The sequence below is a fragment of the Anastrepha ludens genome, chromosome 3 (assembly GCF_028408465.1).
Source record: "Anastrepha ludens isolate Willacy chromosome 3, idAnaLude1.1, whole genome shotgun sequence".
In the NCBI taxonomy this organism is placed as follows: Eukaryota; Metazoa; Arthropoda; class Insecta; order Diptera; family Tephritidae; genus Anastrepha; species Anastrepha ludens.
In genome coordinates, this window is record NC_071499.1 from 25,604,548 (window position 1) to 25,624,860 (window position 20,313).

The 20,313-nt window shown below is 38.8% G+C and overlaps 1 protein-coding gene across 2 annotated transcripts; it reads left to right on the top strand.

Moving 5' to 3' along the window:
* The first annotated feature begins 602 nt into the window (after window positions 1-602).
* On the top strand, window positions 603-16,821 carry LOC128857215 (uncharacterized). 2 transcript variants are annotated; one of them, XM_054092861.1, is made up of 13 exons: window positions 603-774; window positions 831-916; window positions 1,004-1,077; window positions 1,129-1,868; window positions 4,894-5,093; window positions 5,191-5,494; window positions 5,793-5,874; window positions 7,623-8,253; window positions 8,363-8,744; window positions 10,474-10,752; window positions 11,121-11,617; window positions 14,307-14,465; window positions 16,549-16,821. In XM_054092861.1, the coding sequence occupies exons 1-13, from the start codon at window positions 754-756 to the stop codon at window positions 16,727-16,729; spliced, it is 3,636 nt and encodes a 1,211-aa protein (XP_053948836.1). In that variant the 5' UTR covers window positions 603-753; the 3' UTR covers window positions 16,730-16,821. The 2 variants fall into 2 exon arrangements, with proteins under 2 accessions (XP_053948836.1, XP_053948837.1); XM_054092862.1 differs by having other exon boundaries at window positions 604-774; window positions 1,144-1,868.
* The last annotated feature ends 3,492 nt before the right edge of the window (window positions 16,822-20,313 follow it).

Genomic DNA, 20,313 nt, shown 5'->3' on the forward strand with positions numbered 1-20,313 from the left:
CCCACGCGAAAAAAAGTTCTACGCAAAAATACGGTGGATTGCGTAGCCGGAGTCGGACTGATGAGGGTTATTTTTTTGAAGGGCGGCCGAAGGCCGCCCACGCGAAAAGACGTTCTACGCAAAAATACGGTGGATTCTATCGAAACTGAAGAAAAAAGTGCGCACTTTTTTTTATAAAATTTGTTGAATTTCTTATCATTTACTTACAGCATTTCGTCAATACAGAATTTTGTCAATACAAAATTTCGTCAATACAGAATTTCGTCAATACAGCTTTTCGGCAATACAAAATATTTTTTACAGAATTTTGAAATACAGAATTTTGTGTACAGCATTTTGTAAACGGAATATTGTATCATACAGCATTACGTACCCAACCCGTTTTTTGGACCTTTGCAGGTTGGCGACGGCGAATATCGCAGGCGATGGAACAATGAGCTGTAGGAGCTTTGCGACGACCTAAAATGACATAGACATAGCGCAGCAAATAAAGTTCCAGCGTCTTCGTTGGCTGAATCACGTCGTCCGTAAGGATGCAAACGCTCCGGCTCTGAAAGTATTCATTTGTTTCATTGTGAAACTCTCCTCATATTGGGAATATTTTTCAAACGAAAACTTTGCAGCTAAGAAATTTCGTAGATTTTTCATTTTCAGTTAATTCAAATAAAAGATTTTTTATTTGATTTTGCTGTCCAAATTAAACAACATTTTTATCATTTTTCATTCTATTATTAACTAAAGAAGAATTTCCAAATGGATAAACCACTAAATAAGGTAATTAACTTACAAAAAAATCAAATGAAAGAACTGAAAATCATTTCGAATTGTAGAGCAATGAGTCAACCATTTCAACAACCGGTACTACTGGCTCTCCACAGTTTTCCGACAACTTGGAGAACAACGTAAAGTACATAAAGTAAGTTAAACGCGTCAAGAAGCAATTCGTGGCAGATTTTTTTGATGCTAATCTAATTAATCTATATTCCTTTCTTTCTTGCCGCAGTTTAAATTTCGTGGACAATTCGGAGTCTTCAAGTCAGGCCAAAGATGCAGGTGTTGAATTCCAAAAGATTCCTCGTAAGCAATCTTTTTGTTATCTGTGTTATATTTTGTATTTCAAAAAAATAGTTGAATTCCTTTCAGAAACATATGAAGCTGTGACTTCGAAGAACACAAAACCACCACCCAGTAAAATTTTGCCATCCAACATTCCTTTGCCAGGCAAATATGATAATCAGAAACCAAAAACAGTTTGCACGCTCAAAGAAAAATCTCTGCTCGAAATGGGTTTTAAAACAAATGAAATTCAAGGTTGGGAAGACATTGTCCAACCGCCCAAAGAGAGTCTCTACAAACTCTTACGTAACATGATCGACAATCACATCAAACCGAATGTGCAGATACGTATCGGGGGCGTCACCTTCAACTGCCACATGATGGTGTTGCAGTGCTACTCAGATTTCTTCATGGAATGCAACAATGAGGTACTAATCCAATTGCCGGAGGAGAAGATAACACCAGGCGCTTTCATGATGGTCTACGACTGGATGTTAGCCGAGGAGCCGTTGGTGCAACGTGAGGGCATACTGGAATTATTCAATGCGGCCAATTTTCTACGCATCAAAAATCTGGTGAATCAATGTTGGCTCTGCTTGGACGATGATGTGCGCTTCCGCGAAGATACAGCATTTCTACTCTATCTGGAGGCACGCAATTATAAGCTTGAGAGTTTGGAGCAGTTGATGCTGACAAGAATTTGTAAATTTTTCCTCACGCTTGTCGCCTCAAAAGAGTACTTGGAGTTGACCACCAAAGAAATTTGCACGCTTTTGAGCTCCAATACGATTGGCGTGAATTCGGAAATCGAGGTAAGCAAGTTGGTAAAGGAAGCGATTAGGGTGATTAGGATTGCGGAAAGTTTGGAGTTGGGCTATAAAAAGTAAAGAAAAGTTTGGGTAAGACAAAGGGAAATGGAGAAATTGGTAGGAGCAGAAATTGATAGCCAACGTAGACGAGTGGCAGATGAGCCAGTGATGCAAAGGTTTGGCTTAAGATTCCTTCAGATAAAAATATGATATGACAATAAGTTCTGTTTGTCGGGACAATACTTGTAGAGAATAGCAATGAGCTCACAAAATTTGCTTCAAATTTTTTTCAGATCTAAATATTTTATAGAATAAAAATGAATTAGGCAGTGAAGTAATGAATTTTATTTGCGAAATCAGTTATGAAAAATTGCGTGGTTGAAGTTGCTTATGTCCTAGAACATTCTCGCTGCCAGTCTTCTACTACACCTACGGGCATATTCTTTGGAATATAGTCATTGGCCTGAAGGACTGCAACACGGGACACATCGGTTGAGACTGCCATTAGATATGAAATTGGTGGAAAGCGCGTGATGTGATGAACTCGAAAAGAAGCTGCCCCTTTACAGTGTAGACCCTTGGCATGGTAATACAGGTTATCAACAAAGTTACAGTAATAACGCAGACCTTGCCCTCGATCTTCAATTCCGCGATAACCAAACCTTGACAACTGAAGTGCTCAAGTATGGTCACTATAAAGTAAATATGAACCTTAGAGTGAGCCCTCGGTCTGCCTATCTGAAGGGATTTTCTGGATTTTACGTGGGTTTTAATAAAGAAAACTACTATCCAAACTAAAGGTCATGCATTTTATAGTTCACTCGAACACTCGAAGCGCAAAACGGCGTATGACGGGATTTTTTCATACAACGGTCAGTGAAAGAATTGATAAACGAAGTTTTTAAATCTTAATAATTTTAATAGTAGTTGCAACTTTTAAAGTGACATCAGCCCAGCCCAGCAACTCATTCTGTGAAATGAGAGGCCAAGCACCAGGAATGAGCCTTCATACACCACAGGCAAAGCAATCAGCTGGCAAAGTGGTCACCGTCAACAGGGGTCGTCTGGAGGCTTTAAATTGAGTAGACATTAAGCATAATTTATTCTAGTACAAGTGAATGAAATAACCTCTCTTAATTCGGTGTCTTGAGTAATAGGTTTTGCTGGGTTTTCTACTTTAATAAATAAATATGATTTCTTATTTTTTTGAGATTTTGCTTAAGATCGGAAGGGAAAGAATATGAAAGAATGAATGAAAAATGAGGTTTGCATTTCGACCTCATAGTCTTTGGTGTTCTCTACTCATCACCTAAGATAGAGCTGAGTTGGGCTGAGCGTATGTGCCTTTCTTCCGGCCGAGATGCCTTATTCTTCTTCGTGCTATAGCATCACATTCACTTCAAAGCCCCTCACGAGCGCGTGAGCTGAAGCCTCAAGACGAACCCAAACAGATGACAAGTCGATATCGAGTAATGATATTGTAATTTTCCGATGCCCCATCGGAGACATAACCAAGCCATAACCACGGCTTCACCTTGATCAAATTGCTTTTAGCAGTCCCAGGGTGGAATCAGCCGGGAGGGGAAGTAATGTTATAGGGTTAGTGGGAGCATGCCCCACATACCACTCGTGTGACGGCCTCTTTGATGATGTTTCTCACATTTCCGATTTTTACCTTCTCTGCAAAACAAAAAAAAAAAAACAAAGAATGCTGTGTAGATGGCTACGCAATCTTAGTTTGTTCTTAGAGAGGATTGTGAGTTGCTTGAATCTCCTCAATAACGAGACCGCAGTTTCTCTCTCGCCAAGGTATTCGCTACTTCGTTCCTAGTTATACCCTTATGTCCTTCGACCTATATGAGCCGGATGCGATTGTGCATTTTTAGCAAATTCAATTTCTCGATGCACTCAAGGACTAATGAGGACAAGAGAAAGAGTAATGTTTTTCTTTTTAATTTTGCTGCGAAATTTCTATGTACGAGCTTCGAATGTTTTCCTTTCTGCGGATGTTCTGCATTATTGGCGATAAGAACTGCCAGAAAACCCTTTTTTTAGAGCGCTATTGATGTCTAAGTTAATACAATTTTGGGTCTTAATCGATTATAATTAGGTTAGGTTAGGCTATACTGGCTGGTCGAAGCCACGCAAAGACCATTTTGGTCTTGTTCACACGACAGTGTGCTCTACGTAACCGGAACGTCCGGCCAAGACGTGTCACTTCAAGATACATATGTATGGGGGATGTTTATGCTGCTACAACAACAACAACAACAACAGCCATTTTGGTCCCTAGCGATACCAGATCCTTTTTTTAGCGAAAATAAGCATCACTCAAGATGCGTGTACTGTTCGCGAATTTTAGTAGTCACTCAAGCTCCAGTTCAGGCATAGATTCCAGTCTTTCAAAAAACTGAGAGCACCCAGGTAGCAAAGTCTAGTTTTCGAGAGAGACGGACAGTAGCAGTGAAGATGCTTCGGGGTTTCCCTTGCACCCGGCTCATTACATTTTCTGCAAGCATAGAGTCGGTTATAGTACTTGGGGTATCCACTCCACTCCTCCATTTTTTTATTCACTATGCTTTACCTTAGGTTTAACGGCTTGATTTTATGGAGATTCTCTGAAATGGAGTCCGACGGAGCTTTAATTGACAGATGAAATACTTTTCAGAGCCTTTTTTTGGCTATTTTGCAACTCAAAAATATCCGCTAGATGGCGCTGCTGCTTAGATATTTCGAAAAATTTTATTTGCGGGCCGATTTAGTACCTCTACTGAATATCTATTGTATTTATGAATGCAAGTTCAGTGAAAATAAATACTTTTTTTTTAAATAAATCTGCTGGGTGGTTTAGGGGTGAAATATTTCGAAATACTCTATGATCTGCAGTAAAACACGCAGGGTATTATCCGGAAAGAACTTCAATATATAATTGGCATATTTGCATATATCCATTTTGCATATATCGCAATTAATAAAGTCCCACATGCTTTTTGACAAAAAAACAAAGTTTAACTACTGTTGCTTTCAGATTTTCATGTCGGTTGTGCGCTGGCTGAATTACAATTGGGACGAACGTGAGGCGGATATGCTAGAAGTGACGAAATGTGTACGTTTCAGCTTAATGCCGCCTTGGTTTCTTGTGACTCTAAACAAGAATATTGACTGCGTAGAGATAGATCGTATTGCTAGTCATCCGGAGGTGAAACGCATGATCAACGATGGCATTTCGTAAGTAGAGTTTCTCCTCTCACATACACACATATGTACATATATATTTCAAGTGACTTTTATTTACCTTTTACAATACCCCTTTCTCATTTTACAGCTATACAACAACTCAATTGTATTATGGTGAGAATCGTGAAGAATTTCTCCACTTTCTGGAACGCTATCAGCTGGTTGCACCGGTTCAACGTCAGTGGGTTTTCGACAAGGAATGCAATTATCATCATCGACTCGAATGTCCGAATATGCAGTACGTGACATACAAATCTTTTCTCGAGTATATTGAAATGATACATACTATTGGAAAAGACTATTGGCGCTCGCTGGAAATGGCTAAGAGTGTGGAGAAGACGATGCAGTGTTGTGTACGCTCCGATTGCCGCAAATTGAACGGAAAAAATTTAGTATGTTAACATTTTTTTTTGTAGTTGCTCCACACTCACAACACCAAATCACTTATTTTAGATGACTCTACTAAAAATATATATGTATGTACGTGCACATGTGCGTTTAAGTCACACAAATTGTCAGATTGAATTGGAAAAAATTTTTGTTGTAATTTTTGATTTGGAATTTCTGAAAAATTATTGTGACTAATTTTATATCATAAATATATATAAAAAAAACTTAAATAAAGATCACGGAAAATTACAATTGCGACGGGAATTTGACTTTTGTTTCTCTTTCTTGTCTGTATTACAGGCCTCCATTTTCACGATGCAATGTCGCGATCAGGGTGTACAAGTAGAGACCAGTTTGAGGCAGCGCAAGCCGTTTGCCAGAGGTAACTAGCGATTTAATGAAATTTTACTAATTGAACGAGAATATTTGAAAGGAATGTGGATAAATTATTTGAATTAGTTAAAAAAAAAAAGTTTTAATTAATTTACATTTTATGACTTAGTAGCAATCAAGGAAATTAAATTAATAGTTTTTCTGTTACTCCCAAAGTTTTTATCTCCAAAAATAGTAAATATTAAGACTTTATCTATAAGTCTCTGGAATAAAAGCTTTCAAATTGACTAAGATGATTTTCCAAATAATTTGCAGTAGGCCAAAATAAAATCGCATTTTACATTCGCATTAAAACTTACAAAAAGATTTCCAAAATTAATATTATTACTTCAAATGCAATTCAAGTAAATATACAGATACGGATAACTAAGCACAGCAAACATGTTCTTTCATGTTTCTCTCAATACGTATGTTATTATATTCTCTTAGATGCACGCAACAACACATGTGTTATTATTAAAGTGATCTGCAAAATGAAGGGGAAATCTAACCATAGGCACTCCCAACCAATAAGCACTCTCCTTTCGAAAGGCTGAAAAATAAATTGAAGTATAATTTTGAACAGGCTGCGATATTTTATCTTCATTAGAAGACTATAAATTCACTAGAGGCTCTTTCGAAACTCAATTGCTCCAAAAATATTTAACAGTAACCTTTTCGCCTTCTCATTCCTTTAACATTCTCTGGTAGAGCGCTCTCATTTGTGGTTTGGAAGTGAGCAGCGCTGTTATGCTCGCGTGTGTGTTAGATTGAAGTCATGTAAAGCCATATAGACACATATTTATAAATTTTGTTGGCCCATTTTGAACCCATAATTTAAAAATCGCAAGCAGCTCGAGTTTTGCGAACAGAAAAAAAACGGATTTCAAAATATAATATATACAGACATAAATATATAAATGTGTATATATTTATTTTTTTTTTATTTGAAAATTGGAAAAGTAATGAATTACAATCACAAAGAATTAAAAAACATAAAACTTTTAATGTTTTCTGCGTTAACTTCGGACAGAAGTTCTTCTATTGTGTGGCTTGATATTGATTGTCTTATTGAATGTAATGCTTCACAATTTGTAACGATGTGTTGGATAGAAAGTGTCTCTTCGTTGCAGAATTGACAAACGTGGTAAAAAATATATATTATTATAGATTAAAAAACCTAATTCAAAAGTTACGAATTCCCGTTTCAGAATTTACTGCATTTACAACTTTTTAGTCATTTTGCTTCTCTTTACTCTTTTGAATTATTTTCCGCAACTTTCCCCTTTTCAACTTTACTGTTAATCACCTGAGAGCAAACGAAGTGATTCCATATTTTGTGAATTGTTTGCTTTGAAATCCGATTTGAATTTGCGTTATACAGGTGGCTCAATATTAATCATCTAATTTTGTTTGTTAATAAATTTTGTACTAAAGCAAAAAACCATTTATAGTGATAGAAATCTTTATTTCGACATTTCAGCGCTCCATTGCTTATCTAGTTATTTGTATACTGTAGCTGTATAGCTCACAAGTGCCATATAAGTATGATTGACGTACGATGCCAATTGCAAAAATGAAATAAATTTTTCGATAGGGTGATTAATTCTGTGTCACCTTGTACAATCTATACATTTTCTCTTGCATAATGAATCGAAAGAAAATTGATTTTGAATTTCCGAGAACCTTTCACTTTCACTTTCATTTCCATTTCCATTTACTCACCTTCATTAATTCCTAATCGCTCCACAAACATAGATCAACGGTATCACGGTGAGCAAAATATGACTATGCTGAATTCTTCAAGTCTCAAAAATTTCAGCAAAATGACAACTACCCAGGTTCCGCCTTCCATGCCGTCTAGTTGTCACGAATTCACCTACATAGCACCTTGCGAACAACACCACCACCATAACAACAATCGACATCAGCAACAACACCTTCGCCACTTGCAAGAACCAAACCAACAGCAATCAACAAACTACAATTACAACTACCACAAAAACAATACCATTAATGACATTGCAATGCCGACAGAGCAGCATGAAATGAAATGTGACGCTCACCGGATATTGAATGATGAATACGAACAAGTCGGTGGTGAAATGAATCATTGTGTTGAAGGTGGTTACATTTGTCGTGGTGTGAGTAGTGTGGCTGGTGGCAGAGGCGATATCCCTAAGACAATGATACCAACAACACAATTGCATACAAAAGCCTCTCAAACGCCATGTAACAATGTTAGGGAATCAAAAGCAACATGTCCGCCACGTATAGAAAATCACAATGAGCAGCGAATGGCGCAGCAGAGTGAGAAGCAACACATGATACAAATAGTGCAAGCGCTCAAGAGTGTTATGCCAACTGCAGAGGAAGTCGAATTTAAAGCGTGAGTTCAAAAAGTGTATACATCCATTTATACATGAGTGCATACATATATATTTATAAGTTCTAGTACATAGATGCAATAAAATTATTTTTTGCTTATTCTTCTAAAGCATAAAAGGTCGTAAAATACTAATATTCGGCGGCATCGATCCATACTGTCAGCATTGTCTACGGGACAACGTGATGACGACATTGCAGCAGCAAAGGAAAAATTTTAAAGTTTTGGGTGGCAGTGATGCGGACAACATAGAGCCTTTGCATAACCACAATGGTGTCGGTGGTTGTGGTACTTGTGGCGGTGTAGATTCGCGAGTCAATCAGCTGCAGAATTTTGGTGATCGTGTCCTTTACTACGTTGCTGGTGCTAAGCAGTGGAGGCACTTGTGTTACCTACCATTCGGCTCACGTCATCATCATGCTGCTGTTGTTTGCAATGGACTCATTTACATTATAGGGGGCACAAAGACGGCGCTGGGATGTACAAAGAAGTCGGTGAGTTTAATAGAAACTAAGATATCTATAGGGTGGGCCATGTAAAATTTGCTTTTTGAATCGGCTATAAAAAAAACTAATCAATACTTTTTCAAACTTTTTTTTTTATTTTGAAGATTGATCATTGTCATTTATGAATGAAAAATAATACCTTTCAAATGACTGCCACGACTGGCTTTACAGTAGACCATTCGATCAACCCAATTTTTAAGCACATTTTCGATTGTTTGGGCTCCAATTTCATGAATGACAACTTTGATTTCGTGTTTTAAAGCATCAATCGTCTCTGGATGGTTCGCATAGCATTTGTCCCTAACGGCTCTCCACAAGAAATAGTCCAACGGGCTTAAATCACAGCTCCGAGTCGGTCAATTGATATCGGAATTTCGGCTGATTATTCGGTTTTCAAAAACGGTACCCAATAGTTCCAGTGTAACTTTGGCAGTGTGACAAGTTGCACCGTCCTGTTGAAACCAAATGTCGTCCATGTCATCCTCTTCAATTTTTGGAAACAAAAACTCGTTGAGCATGTCACGGTAACGCTCGCCATTTACTGTAACCGCGGAAGAAGAAGAAGACTCACCACTTTGGAAATAGGTTTTCAATATTTCCCAATTTTGTTCAAGCGTATAACGTCCCATTTCGTAAATGTCAAACCTTTAAGTAAATTATGAACACATTTGACATGTCATTTGTGTTACCATTTTCAAAAAAATAGGTGGTTCAAAAAGCAAACGCTATATGGCCCACCCTGTACATATGTAATTGCTACATCAGGTAATTCTTTTAGTATTTTACCATTTATTGGATCGTAGCCCGGTGCTTTTTCACTGTTCGGATTTTTCAAATGATATCTGATTTCTGCTGAGGTTGTCATTTTCATTCTGGGTCACTCGGAAATACGTTTGGTTCAATGTGCTGATTGTCTTTTTCGCTTGAGAATAAGGTTTTAAGGTGTTCAGCTAGTGTGTTTGCCTTCTCTTTATTGGTCTTTGCCCAAGTTCCGTGTTGTGTTTTGATGGGAGGTTTATGTGGAACTGCTTTGACTAAGTTGTTTTTAGTTGCTTTCCATAGAGAATAATTGTTAACTGCCGTGGCTCCCAAGTTATGTATGCAATTCTCAAGCTTTTTATCTTGGTGTTGTTTAACTAATGTTTTTAATTCAATTGTTGATTTGTTAAGTTTTGCCTTATCTTCAGGATGTTTAGTAATTTGCCACTTTTTACGGAGTTTCCTTTTTTGTTTGAAATGTATTGGAATAGACTCTTTTTGTTGAATTTTTATATTTGGTGTCGAAAGGGTGCGGGCAATTCGTTGATGATGAATTCGTTGAAAAAAGCTATTGCTGAGTCAATTTCGTTTTCCGTTTTTAATGAAATATTTATAGACAATTGTGCTTTCACACTTTGTCGAAAAAAATTGCAGTCTGTTTTATTATTATATAGTCCTCTAAAAGTTTGTTGGTGCAGAGTTCCAAGAATTGTCATTAGCAGTGGTGAATGATCCGATGAGGGTGTTTTTGGCATCAATCTGCTCGTAGCCTTGCCATGTCATATCCAAGCGAGCGACCGGTATAAGATAATAGAAAAAAAACTTCTTTCTAAAATTTGATATTTCATGTCCTTAGTGGCCTTCGAACCTTGGTCCAACTCCATAATTTTCACGCACAAATTCATTAGTCAGAATATTGATGCTTATTTCTTATGAAATTTTTTTTTTCAATTTATAGATTTTCGAAAAATCTGTATGGAGCTTTGATCCGCAGACTATAAAATGGACGTTTGAGTGCAATTTGCCTGAACCGCGCCGTGACTTTGCGGCGATTGTAAGCGATGAGTTCTGTGGCGGCGAAGTTGCTTGCGAACGTTGCAAAGGCATAAAGGAGGCGCCGAAGCAGGGAAATGGCAAATGCGCTAATGGCTTCTTCGTGATTGGTGGTGAAGGCGTTAATGGAACTGCATTGCGTACGGTCTGGTATTACAATATTCTGCACAAAACATGGAAAAAGGTAAATAAAAATGCCCACAGATGCAGAGCTACTAGAAACAAGTAAAAGGGCAATCAGATAAAATAAGAGCGATAAAAAAAAACACCCTCACAAAAAAACCAGCCTACACAAATAATATTCATGAACTATGCTGGCATGGCTCATTTACACACCCATTTTCTTCTTCTTGCATGCTTTGGACTAACAATCGAATCATTGAACGAACGAATCAATTGCCAACACATCCAAATCTAACAAAAATACTCACTCGTACTTTGCAACAACAACTACGGCCTATGAACTATGAACAAATATGCGTTTACCGTTCTGACTTTATGCCACTCTTGGGATTGTTTCACTATGACTTGTCTGTCATTTATGGGTTTTAGAAAGCGCCACTGAATGTGGGCCGCTATGGCCTTATGGCTGCCATGGTGAATAACGAGATTTGGATAGCTGGCGGCATAATCGAAACGAAAACGAGAGCATCCGCCGAGAGTGATTGTTTCGCTGGTGTTTCCACTACAGCAGTGGATATAAATGGTGGTGGTGGTGGCGATGGCGTCGGCAATGGCGCGGCAAAAGTCGGCAATGGTAGTGGTGACAGCTTTGCTGTCGAGACAACAAAAAGTGCAGTCGTGGACGTAATCACCGATTCGATGGAGTATTACAGTTTGAAGTGTGCCTACGGCGACGAATACGTTTCGGATATGCCGATGCCCAGAGTCAATGATGTGAATGGTGGTGATGCTGCTGCTGTTGCTGCTGTTGATATCGGCGATGGTAGCGATATTGGTGATGGCAGTGTGCCTACTCGTAGACGGCGTGGTGTGAGTGTCGATGGTGGGCGATGGATTAAAGGCAAGCAGCATTTGCGTATTCCCCGGTAAGCGGTTTAAAGTCCGATTTTATGACAGAATACTCATGTGGAAATGATCCAAGACGGCAAGTGGATTGTACTAGATAGGAAGTGGAATTTGCGTCTGCTGAATGTTTATGTATATATGTGGGGGTATAGATATGTATTTACGCATACATACATACAAAGTCAATTAATTTTTCAGGCACTTGCCATTCTTTTTAGTGCAATTCTTACTTGGTTAGATTTAGAGCTGAATGGATGAAGTGTTTTTGCCGTTGACTTTTATTTAAACGAAAAACAATACTTATATCAATAAGTTCATCAATTATATATTCTTCGTGGCTGTTTACAATCTCTTCCCACCTCTCGACCAATTTGTTGATGCCGTTCCGCCAAAAATCGCCTGGTTTGGTGTCAAAGAAGTTGTTGAACCAGTTTTCAAGGACCTCTTTCTTATCGAAGGTAGCACCCTTCATATGGTTTGACAGTGAGCGGAAAAGATGGTAATCGGTCGGTGCAAGTTCCGGAGAATACGGCGGATGCTGAAGGAACTCCCACTCGAGCTGTTGGATTGCGACTTTGGCGACTTATGCAACATGGGGCCCAGGCGTTGTTGTTGTTTTTGTTGTTGTTGTAGTAACTTTGCCCTGTCAGTGTAGTGTAATCACCGGTCGTCTTCGCCTAATTCATCTAACGGTAGGCCCGGGAAACTTGCTGTTTCGACAGGTTGGGTTCAGAGGAAGAGGGGTGTTAGTGATAGATGAGTGGGTTTGATGGGCATGTGAAAATGTGGTTAGTGTCGTGCAAGGCGCCTTCACATGCCGGACATAAGTTTAGTATGTCGGTGTCGATAGGATAGGAGTTTAACCTGCTACAGTATCCAGAACGTAATTGTGTCAAGGTTTCGCGGGCATTCCCATGGCAGCTGGTTTTACGTTACCGGAATGACTCGGGTTTTTCCTGACCAAGGGCTGCCGCCGCAGTACACTAGCCCTGTCATTGTACCGCGCCCCTGGCGTTGTCGTGAAGCAGTATGGCTTGACAATGTCGATCAGGTCTTTTCAGTCGAATAGCCTCATTCACGCGGTGTGGCTGGGCAATGTAGAGGTCCTTGGTTACCGTGGCATTTATTTCAAGCATTCCTCAGTGCACCATGTCCTCCCTGCCCTGCCAAACACATATCATGATCTTCTTTGGTTGAAGATCCGGCTTGACTCTTGGCTTTGGCGTATCTCTTGGAGCCACCCACTCCTTTCTTTGCTTCAAATTGATGGATAGGCTCCATTTCTCATCTCCCGTGACGATTCGGTATAAAAAACACTGTTTATGGCCGCCTGTTGCTCGATGGCGGGCGAGATGCTAAGAAGCAATTTGAAGCGACTTTCTTTGTTTTTTTCGTTGAGCTCGTGAGGCACCCAGGCTCCCAATTTCTAGGTAACCATTGAACGAAGGTGATTGAGAATCGTTTTATGTTCGCAGTTCATTTTTTCCGCCAATTCACGACTGGTTAGGCGGCTGCTCTCCTTCAAAAGTGATTTGAGACGTTCTTCATCTAATTCAGAAGGCCTTCCACTAGTTTGGATGAAATGGAGTTGGAGTCTAAGGTCTTAATAGCTGCTTGACTGTCTCAAGAGATAGCTAGTCCTGCACCAACTTCCTCGTAAAGTTTTAGTGATTTGCATGCTTCTTTGATTGCTAGAAGTTCTGCCTGGGACACGCTGCCATGGTCAGAAAGTCGAATTGACTGAGATAGGGTGAGTAGTTCAGGAAATCGGCCTATAATTTTCAATATTATTTTTATTCGGACGCAGGTATTTTTGAACAGTTTTTCTTAGATTTTATATAACTCCAAAAGGATTTTGATTACATTTAACACTGCTCTCTACATTACCAATATAACTTCGGTACAAAGATTTATTGAGCTTATTGAATTTACTTCTGTAAAACACATACCGCTTACGAAAATCGGCATCATAAGAATGCTTTTGTTTTTTATAAAACGTATTCTTCGAGTTCCTTAGACGTTTGAGTTTTTTAGAGAACCACGGCCGCTTCGATGGCTTAGTACTTAACATTGGGATGTGACTCACGCAAGTTTGAGGTATTACAGATTTAAAAATATTGTAACAGCCAGCTATTGTACATCATTAACACAATCTCAGTTTTTTTGTAAACACAACCCAAGTGACGTCAGCTCATCAGCTGATTGTGTCGAATTCGCTCAGAGCTGAATAACGGTCTGTTAAAGAGTACACCTCCAAAAATCTTTTCACGAGCGGTAGCGTTAATGGTGCGTTGAAGTGCCGGTTCCTAAAAACGGTAGCAATATTTGGAAATCAAAATAAGGGGTATAAAAGTTCGGTAATATGCAGAAGAGTTACTATTATTAAGTACGAATCTCCGGGGAATTTCAAGGGTGACGTTATGCCAGCTCCTAAATAGCATTTAAATTATAAGTGCTAACAGTGGAGGGGAGGTAAGGTCTTAATATACCGTCAGTTTGTTTCATGACCGGGGATCATTGAATGTATTTTCAATAAGGCTTGGTTTACAACTTTATTTCGATTGGAGTATTCAGTATTTACGACAGAAAGTGACGAAAGCAATATTAAATACGAATGCCTAGTTTTTATAATACAAAAATTGTTAATTGTTTTTCTATTTTTTTTCATAAATTATACTACCCAGTATTTTATTCTATTTTTCGTTTCAGTTTATTTGGAAAATTTTGCAGACCATCTGAGAAGGAATTGTATCTCGTTGGCGGCATTGGCTTCAATTTGGATGGTATTCTGACTTCATTGTCATCCGTGGACCACTATAACTTTAGTGAGGGCCATTGGCATCACTACGGCGATATTAAATGGGGCAGGTATGTCGCGCATCATTTGTTTTCGCCTTCTTCTCTTTATATATTGGGTATGGGAATAAGTTTCCGTCCTTTCTTAGCCAAAGTTACGAATTATTTAAAGAATTATGTGAAGTATGTGCCATTGGAAGCTACAACTTTATTCCATCTTTCAGGCAGCATACGGATTCCTCTGACGAAAAATTTGAGTTCTTTTGACTTGATCCATTTATTGAACCAGTTTGCGATGCTCTAGTAAGAAGTGAGTCGCTCTTCAATAAGGGCTGACTGCATTGATCGGAACAGATGGTAAAACGAAGATGTAATGTCTGGGAAATACGGCGGGTGGCGCTAGATTTCCTCATTCAGTTCCTCTAAATATGGGAGATGGAGCGGGAAAAAGATTGGAGTTTTCAGTGACAGCCAGGCTGCACTGAAGGCCCTGGAGAACGGGAAGCAAACCTCAAAGATTGTTCAAGAATGTAAGAAGAAGCTTAATTCTGTCGCAAGACAGAACAAGCTTGTACTTATATGGGTTCCATGACACACGGGTATTTAAGGAAACGAAATTGCCGATGAATTGGCCAACCGTTGATCAGCGGTTTCCCCACAAGGGCCAGAGCCAATAATCGGAATCAGTTCCGCAGGATTCATGAATTGGATCAGCGATTATGTACGCAATTTACATAAAGAGCGATTGTCCGGTCTAGAACGCTGCAGAACTGCAAAGTGTTTTGTGACAAGTTCGAACAGAAAACTGTCAAATTTTCTACTAAAACTTGGAAGGAAAGACGTTCGGGTGATGGTCGGTATTATTACAGGACCCAACCCATGGGGTCAGCATATGACCACCATTGGAATCATTGAGGACCCAATGTGCCTGTCTTGCTTGGAGGAGGTGGATAGCACTGAGCACTTTCTCTGTGAGTGCCCTACCTTTCCTATGGTTTTGGGTTCCGATGTCGTGAGAATGAGTAATATTTGTGCTCTAAAACTGGAGGATATTTTCAGATTTACCAAAGAATCTGGAAAATTCTCACAGGACTAACTACCTCTGCCTCTGTCTCTGTTTCGCCTCTGTCTCTATCTCTGTCTCTATTCTTTCCTATCTCTTTCTCTGATACTTTTCTCCTTTCCTTTTTGACTATCTACCCTCTTTCCAGAGCTTTGGGGCTTTTTAGTTTGAGTGTTTTTGGAGCCACCAAATCTCCTGATGCTACTTGACTCGACCTATTCAAATTTCAATTTTCCTTCTAAATATTTCTGGACTGATTTAGTAACGTCTGGCCTGGTGATACAGAAAACCTTTTCTTTTATGCCGTTCAAGAAGCATCTCACATGTCACCAAACGTCTCTCGATATTCCTCTCCTTCAATTGATGTGGCACCCAGTTACCTGCTTTCTGGACCATTCCCATCGCGTGCAAACGTTTACCGACGATTGATCTGTCAACATCCAACTCTTTAGACTTATCATCAAGGGATCGACATGCGTCTTCATCCAATAATTGTTGTAGTTGAGTATCTTCGAGTATCTTTTTCGATGCCCCTTCGCGAACTTTATCACTCACGTCGAAACTGCTGCTTTGGAAGCGTCGAAACCACTCTTTACAAGTTGTATTGGATGGAGCGTTTGATATTGATCAATGATCAATAAACGACTCGCTTCACCTGCACTTTTCTTTAGAAGGTAATTATGAAGCTTGACTTCCCGCAAATGTGGCCTTTTTCGGGACGAACGTAGACATTTTTGACATCAGATAAAAAAGGATCTTTACGCTTCAAACAAATAGCAACTACTGCGATCGATACCTCACATATATACCTTCAAATCACCAGAATATTACTAGAGCGCACACAAAAATAGTATCAGCAGCGACACCTCTTTTACGAGGGCGGAAACTTATTCCCATATCCAATAGTTTTAGTTTTACTTAATATAATATAGTTTATGTGGATTGGAATATAACGAAATCGTTAAAAAACAATTAGTTATAAAACGATCACCACATTAATGCATTTCCATATTCGCTTTTGAACTTATTTCCTCATCCATCTTATCACTTAATTATGCTTTTGTTTTATCGCCTGCGTTTTCCTGATTTTAGACATGGCCACGACATCGCCACACTTAATGACCGAATCGTTATAATTGGCGGCGTCTCCACCATCAAAAGATGCACACTGACGAAAGTGGAAACGTTTTGCATGAAAACGCGTCGAAACTTTAAAGATATGCCCGACTTGCCATGGCCTCTATCTGGCAGTGCTGTGCTCGCCTTGGATTGATTCGTTTAGAGAAGGGCAGTGTTCATTGACACTAGCAGCTATTAATGCACACTTTTATTTCAGAGTTGGTTTTTTTTTTTAACATTCATATATAGATTTGTATTCTGCTATTCTTATAGAAATATATTGAATCTGTTGTATTTTTGAGTATTGGAAGTTTTAATTTATTGCGGAATTATAAACTAGAAAGTATTTACAGCTACTTCTGCCTTGTATTGACGACTTTTTCCCTTCGATTTCTGGTACCTGATAGTCCCAGCTTATTTGTTCCGTACCAGCTCGGAAGCATGATCTTTGTCTGCTATACTAGGTTGCTCAATAAGTTTTGCGGCACGATAAAAAAAAAACACAATTTAATGGTTTGAAATAATACTGTGGGCAAAAAGTAATGTGAATTTATTTGTCAAACTTCGCGGGATTAAAATTTCGCTCTAGTTATTTTTTTCATGAATTGGCAGCACTGTTAATAACATGTGAGCCAACTTTCATGTGAATGTCATTATCAGTAATATATTTACGCTTGTGTTTACCAAACGACCAAGAGTGCATTTTTCGATTTTTACAATGTCTGATTGAGCAGAGAAGTGCCATCAAATTTTGTTTGCGGAATGAAATTTCGGCTGCGGAAACGTTTAGCATGTTGCAGAAGGCATTTGGTGATTCGACCATGTCGCAGAAAAATGTTTATAAGTGGTACAAAGACTTCAAAGAGGGTCGAGAACGTGTTGATGACTTGGAGCGCTCCGGACGACCATCGACGTCAACAGATGACCAACACGTCAATAAAGTGAAGGTGTTAGTGCTCAAAAATCGTCGGTTGACTGTTAAACACCTTACTGATATGATCGGAATATCAGAAGGATCTGTGAAAACCATTTTGAAAGACCATTTGGGCCTACGAAAAGTCAAATCTCGTTTGGTACCGAAAACTCTCAATTTCTTGGAAAACAGTCGTCGCGTTGATGTGTGTGAAACAATGCTTTCAGACTATCATGACAAGCTTAAATGCATCATTACGGGAGATGAGACTTGGATTTATGCTTACGACCCTGAAACAACCGACCAATCAAGCGAATATCGTGCTAAAGGCGAGGCCAGACCGAAAAGAGCACGTCAAAGTCGTTCAAAAATAAAGGTCATGATGACAGCTTTTTCGATTTTCGTGGTGTGGTGCACTATGAATTCCTTCCACCTGGCCAAACTGTTAAAAATAAATAATTGGCGCGTACACTTCTGTTAGGTGTTTGGCCGAGCTCCTCCTCCTATTTGTGGTGTGCGTCTTGATGTTGTTCCACAAATGGAGGGACCTACAGTTTCAAGCCGACTCCGAACGGCAGATATTTTTATGAGGAGCTTTTTCATGGCAGAAATACACTCGGAGGTTTGCCATTGCCTGCCGAGGGGCGACCGCTATTAGAAAAACTGTTGATAAGGAATATTATTTGAGCGTTATGCGTCGTTTACGTGAAGCAATTCGTCTAAAAAGACTAGAATTATGGGCCAACAACTCTTGGTTTTTGCATCACGATAATGCACCGTCTCACACTGGACTTGTTCTTCGTGACCATTTCGCCAAAAATTCCACGCATATCGTTCCGCAACCACCGTATTCGCCTGATTTGGCTCCGTGTGACTTCTGGCTATTCCCAAAACTCTAGAGACCACTCCGGGGAACGCGTTTCGAGTCGATTGAGGAGATAAAAGCTGAATCGAAGAAGGTGTTGATGGCTATACCGGAAATTGACTATTTGACATGTTTCGGGGATTGCAAAAATCGTTGGTATAAGTGTATTTCATCGAGAGGGGATTATTTTGAAGGGAATGAAATTGATTTACAAGAATAAATAAAGATTTTTCATTTTACAACCAAATTCACCTTACTTTTTGCCCACAGTATATTACTCAGTATAGTCTCCCTGAGCATCAATACACTTCTTCCAACGAGATTTCAATTTATGAATTCCATCACTGAAGTGAGAATCAGAAAGGGCTACAAAGGGCTGTTATGACCTCATCATTTGATGAAAAACGCTTTCTACGCTTTAATATTTATAGATCTGAAAACAGATAGAAGTCGCTAGGGGGCAAATCTGGTGAATACTCCATGGATGGTGGATGCTCCAACAATTCGATCTTTAATTCATGGATTATAGCCACTGTAAAAATGCTCTTGTGATGCGGTGGATTGTCCTGATGAAAAATAATTCTTTTTCTTTTGCGAAGTGGGTAATTTTTCACGCATTTTTTCGTTCAGCTGGCCTAAAAGGTTAAAATAATATTCAGAATTTATTGTTTTACCAGTTTGCAAGTAATCCACAAACGAATGCTGCTAACATCCTCTTGACCGATTTGTGGACACGAACTCATTTCGGAGCCGAAGATCAAGGTTGACACCACTCTTTAGCTTCTTGTTTCGATTTAGAATCATGGTGATAGACCAACATCTCATCAATAGTGATGAATCGACGCACAAAATCCACTTCATCCTTCACATCGTCATATGTTTTTTGAGGTTTTTATGAAATATGGATATTGTGTAGATAGCTAATACCTTCCAAGTCACCATGTGCTACTGCCGTAGATGCCGCAAAGGATTTGAAACATTGCGGACTACTTTTAGCAGCAAAAAATGCAGTTTTGAAGTTTTAGTATGGGAAAAGTGTGTAGGTACTTTGATTTATAATACCCTGCGGGTGAAAATTCCAAAATGAAAGTGTGGTGTAATTTCCCTGATGCGCTCAGTGAGCCCCCAAAGTAGGTGATTTACGTTTACGTAAATTTGTGAAGACTGAATACTAAAAAAATTTAATAACATGTTTGACTTTCCGATTCTGGTTCACTTTCGAAAACCCGATTGCAGAACATAAAGCGCAGTAAATCTTCTTAAAAGTGCAAGCGAAACATTCTCCCGAGACTTGTGGGACTACATGTCAGGTTTAAATAACTATTTAGAGAGTGAGGGAGAGGATGGTTAATTTGCGGTTATTAATCAAGTTTTCTTTCACTTTATTGATGTCTTCATCAGTTATTATTAAGGTTTTCGTATCATTGAATTCCTTTTTAATGCAAAATTTCAGAAAAACTTGTTGTGACAAACTCAAATTTATTTTTAAAACTGTAAAAAATCGGAAATACGGGAAACTTTTACAAATGCCAGGCAATGGCGATAAAATTTTGGTAGTAATGTTAATCAGATGTGGCAAACTAACTAAAAAAACAAAAAATAGAGAACTCAAATTAGTTGACTTAGAGCGTCACACGGCGGGGAACTTTTTGATCAAGGTGGTATTAAGGTTATAATTTTTTGAATATTCGTGAAGGTGAATAAAAAGAGGAGAGTAAATAATATGGATGTGTAAGCATTTTATATCAAATTTAAGGAAAAGTGCATTTTTTCATTATCAGAATTCAGTGGTAATTTGTGAAGTGCGTTTATCATAGGTAATTAAAAAACAAAAAATAAAAATAGTTGTATGCTTGTTTTAAACATAGAACGAATGTATAGCATCAAGAAAAATATATTTGTTTGCCATCCGTATATACAGGGTCCGGCACTCGAAGTGTTACCAACTTCAGATCGCTCG

Excerpts from the sequence above, each read along its gene's own strand:
- LOC128857215 (XM_054092861.1), top strand. The coding sequence starts at position 754 with ATGGATAAACCACTAAATAAG. Across the intron at positions 8,254-8,362 it reads GAGGAAGTCGAATTTAAAGC|CATAAAAGGTCGTAAAATAC; the intron begins GTGAGTTCAAAA and ends ATTCTTCTAAAG. Across the intron at positions 10,753-11,120 it reads TGCACAAAACATGGAAAAAG|AAAGCGCCACTGAATGTGGG; the intron begins GTAAATAAAAAT and ends TATGGGTTTTAG.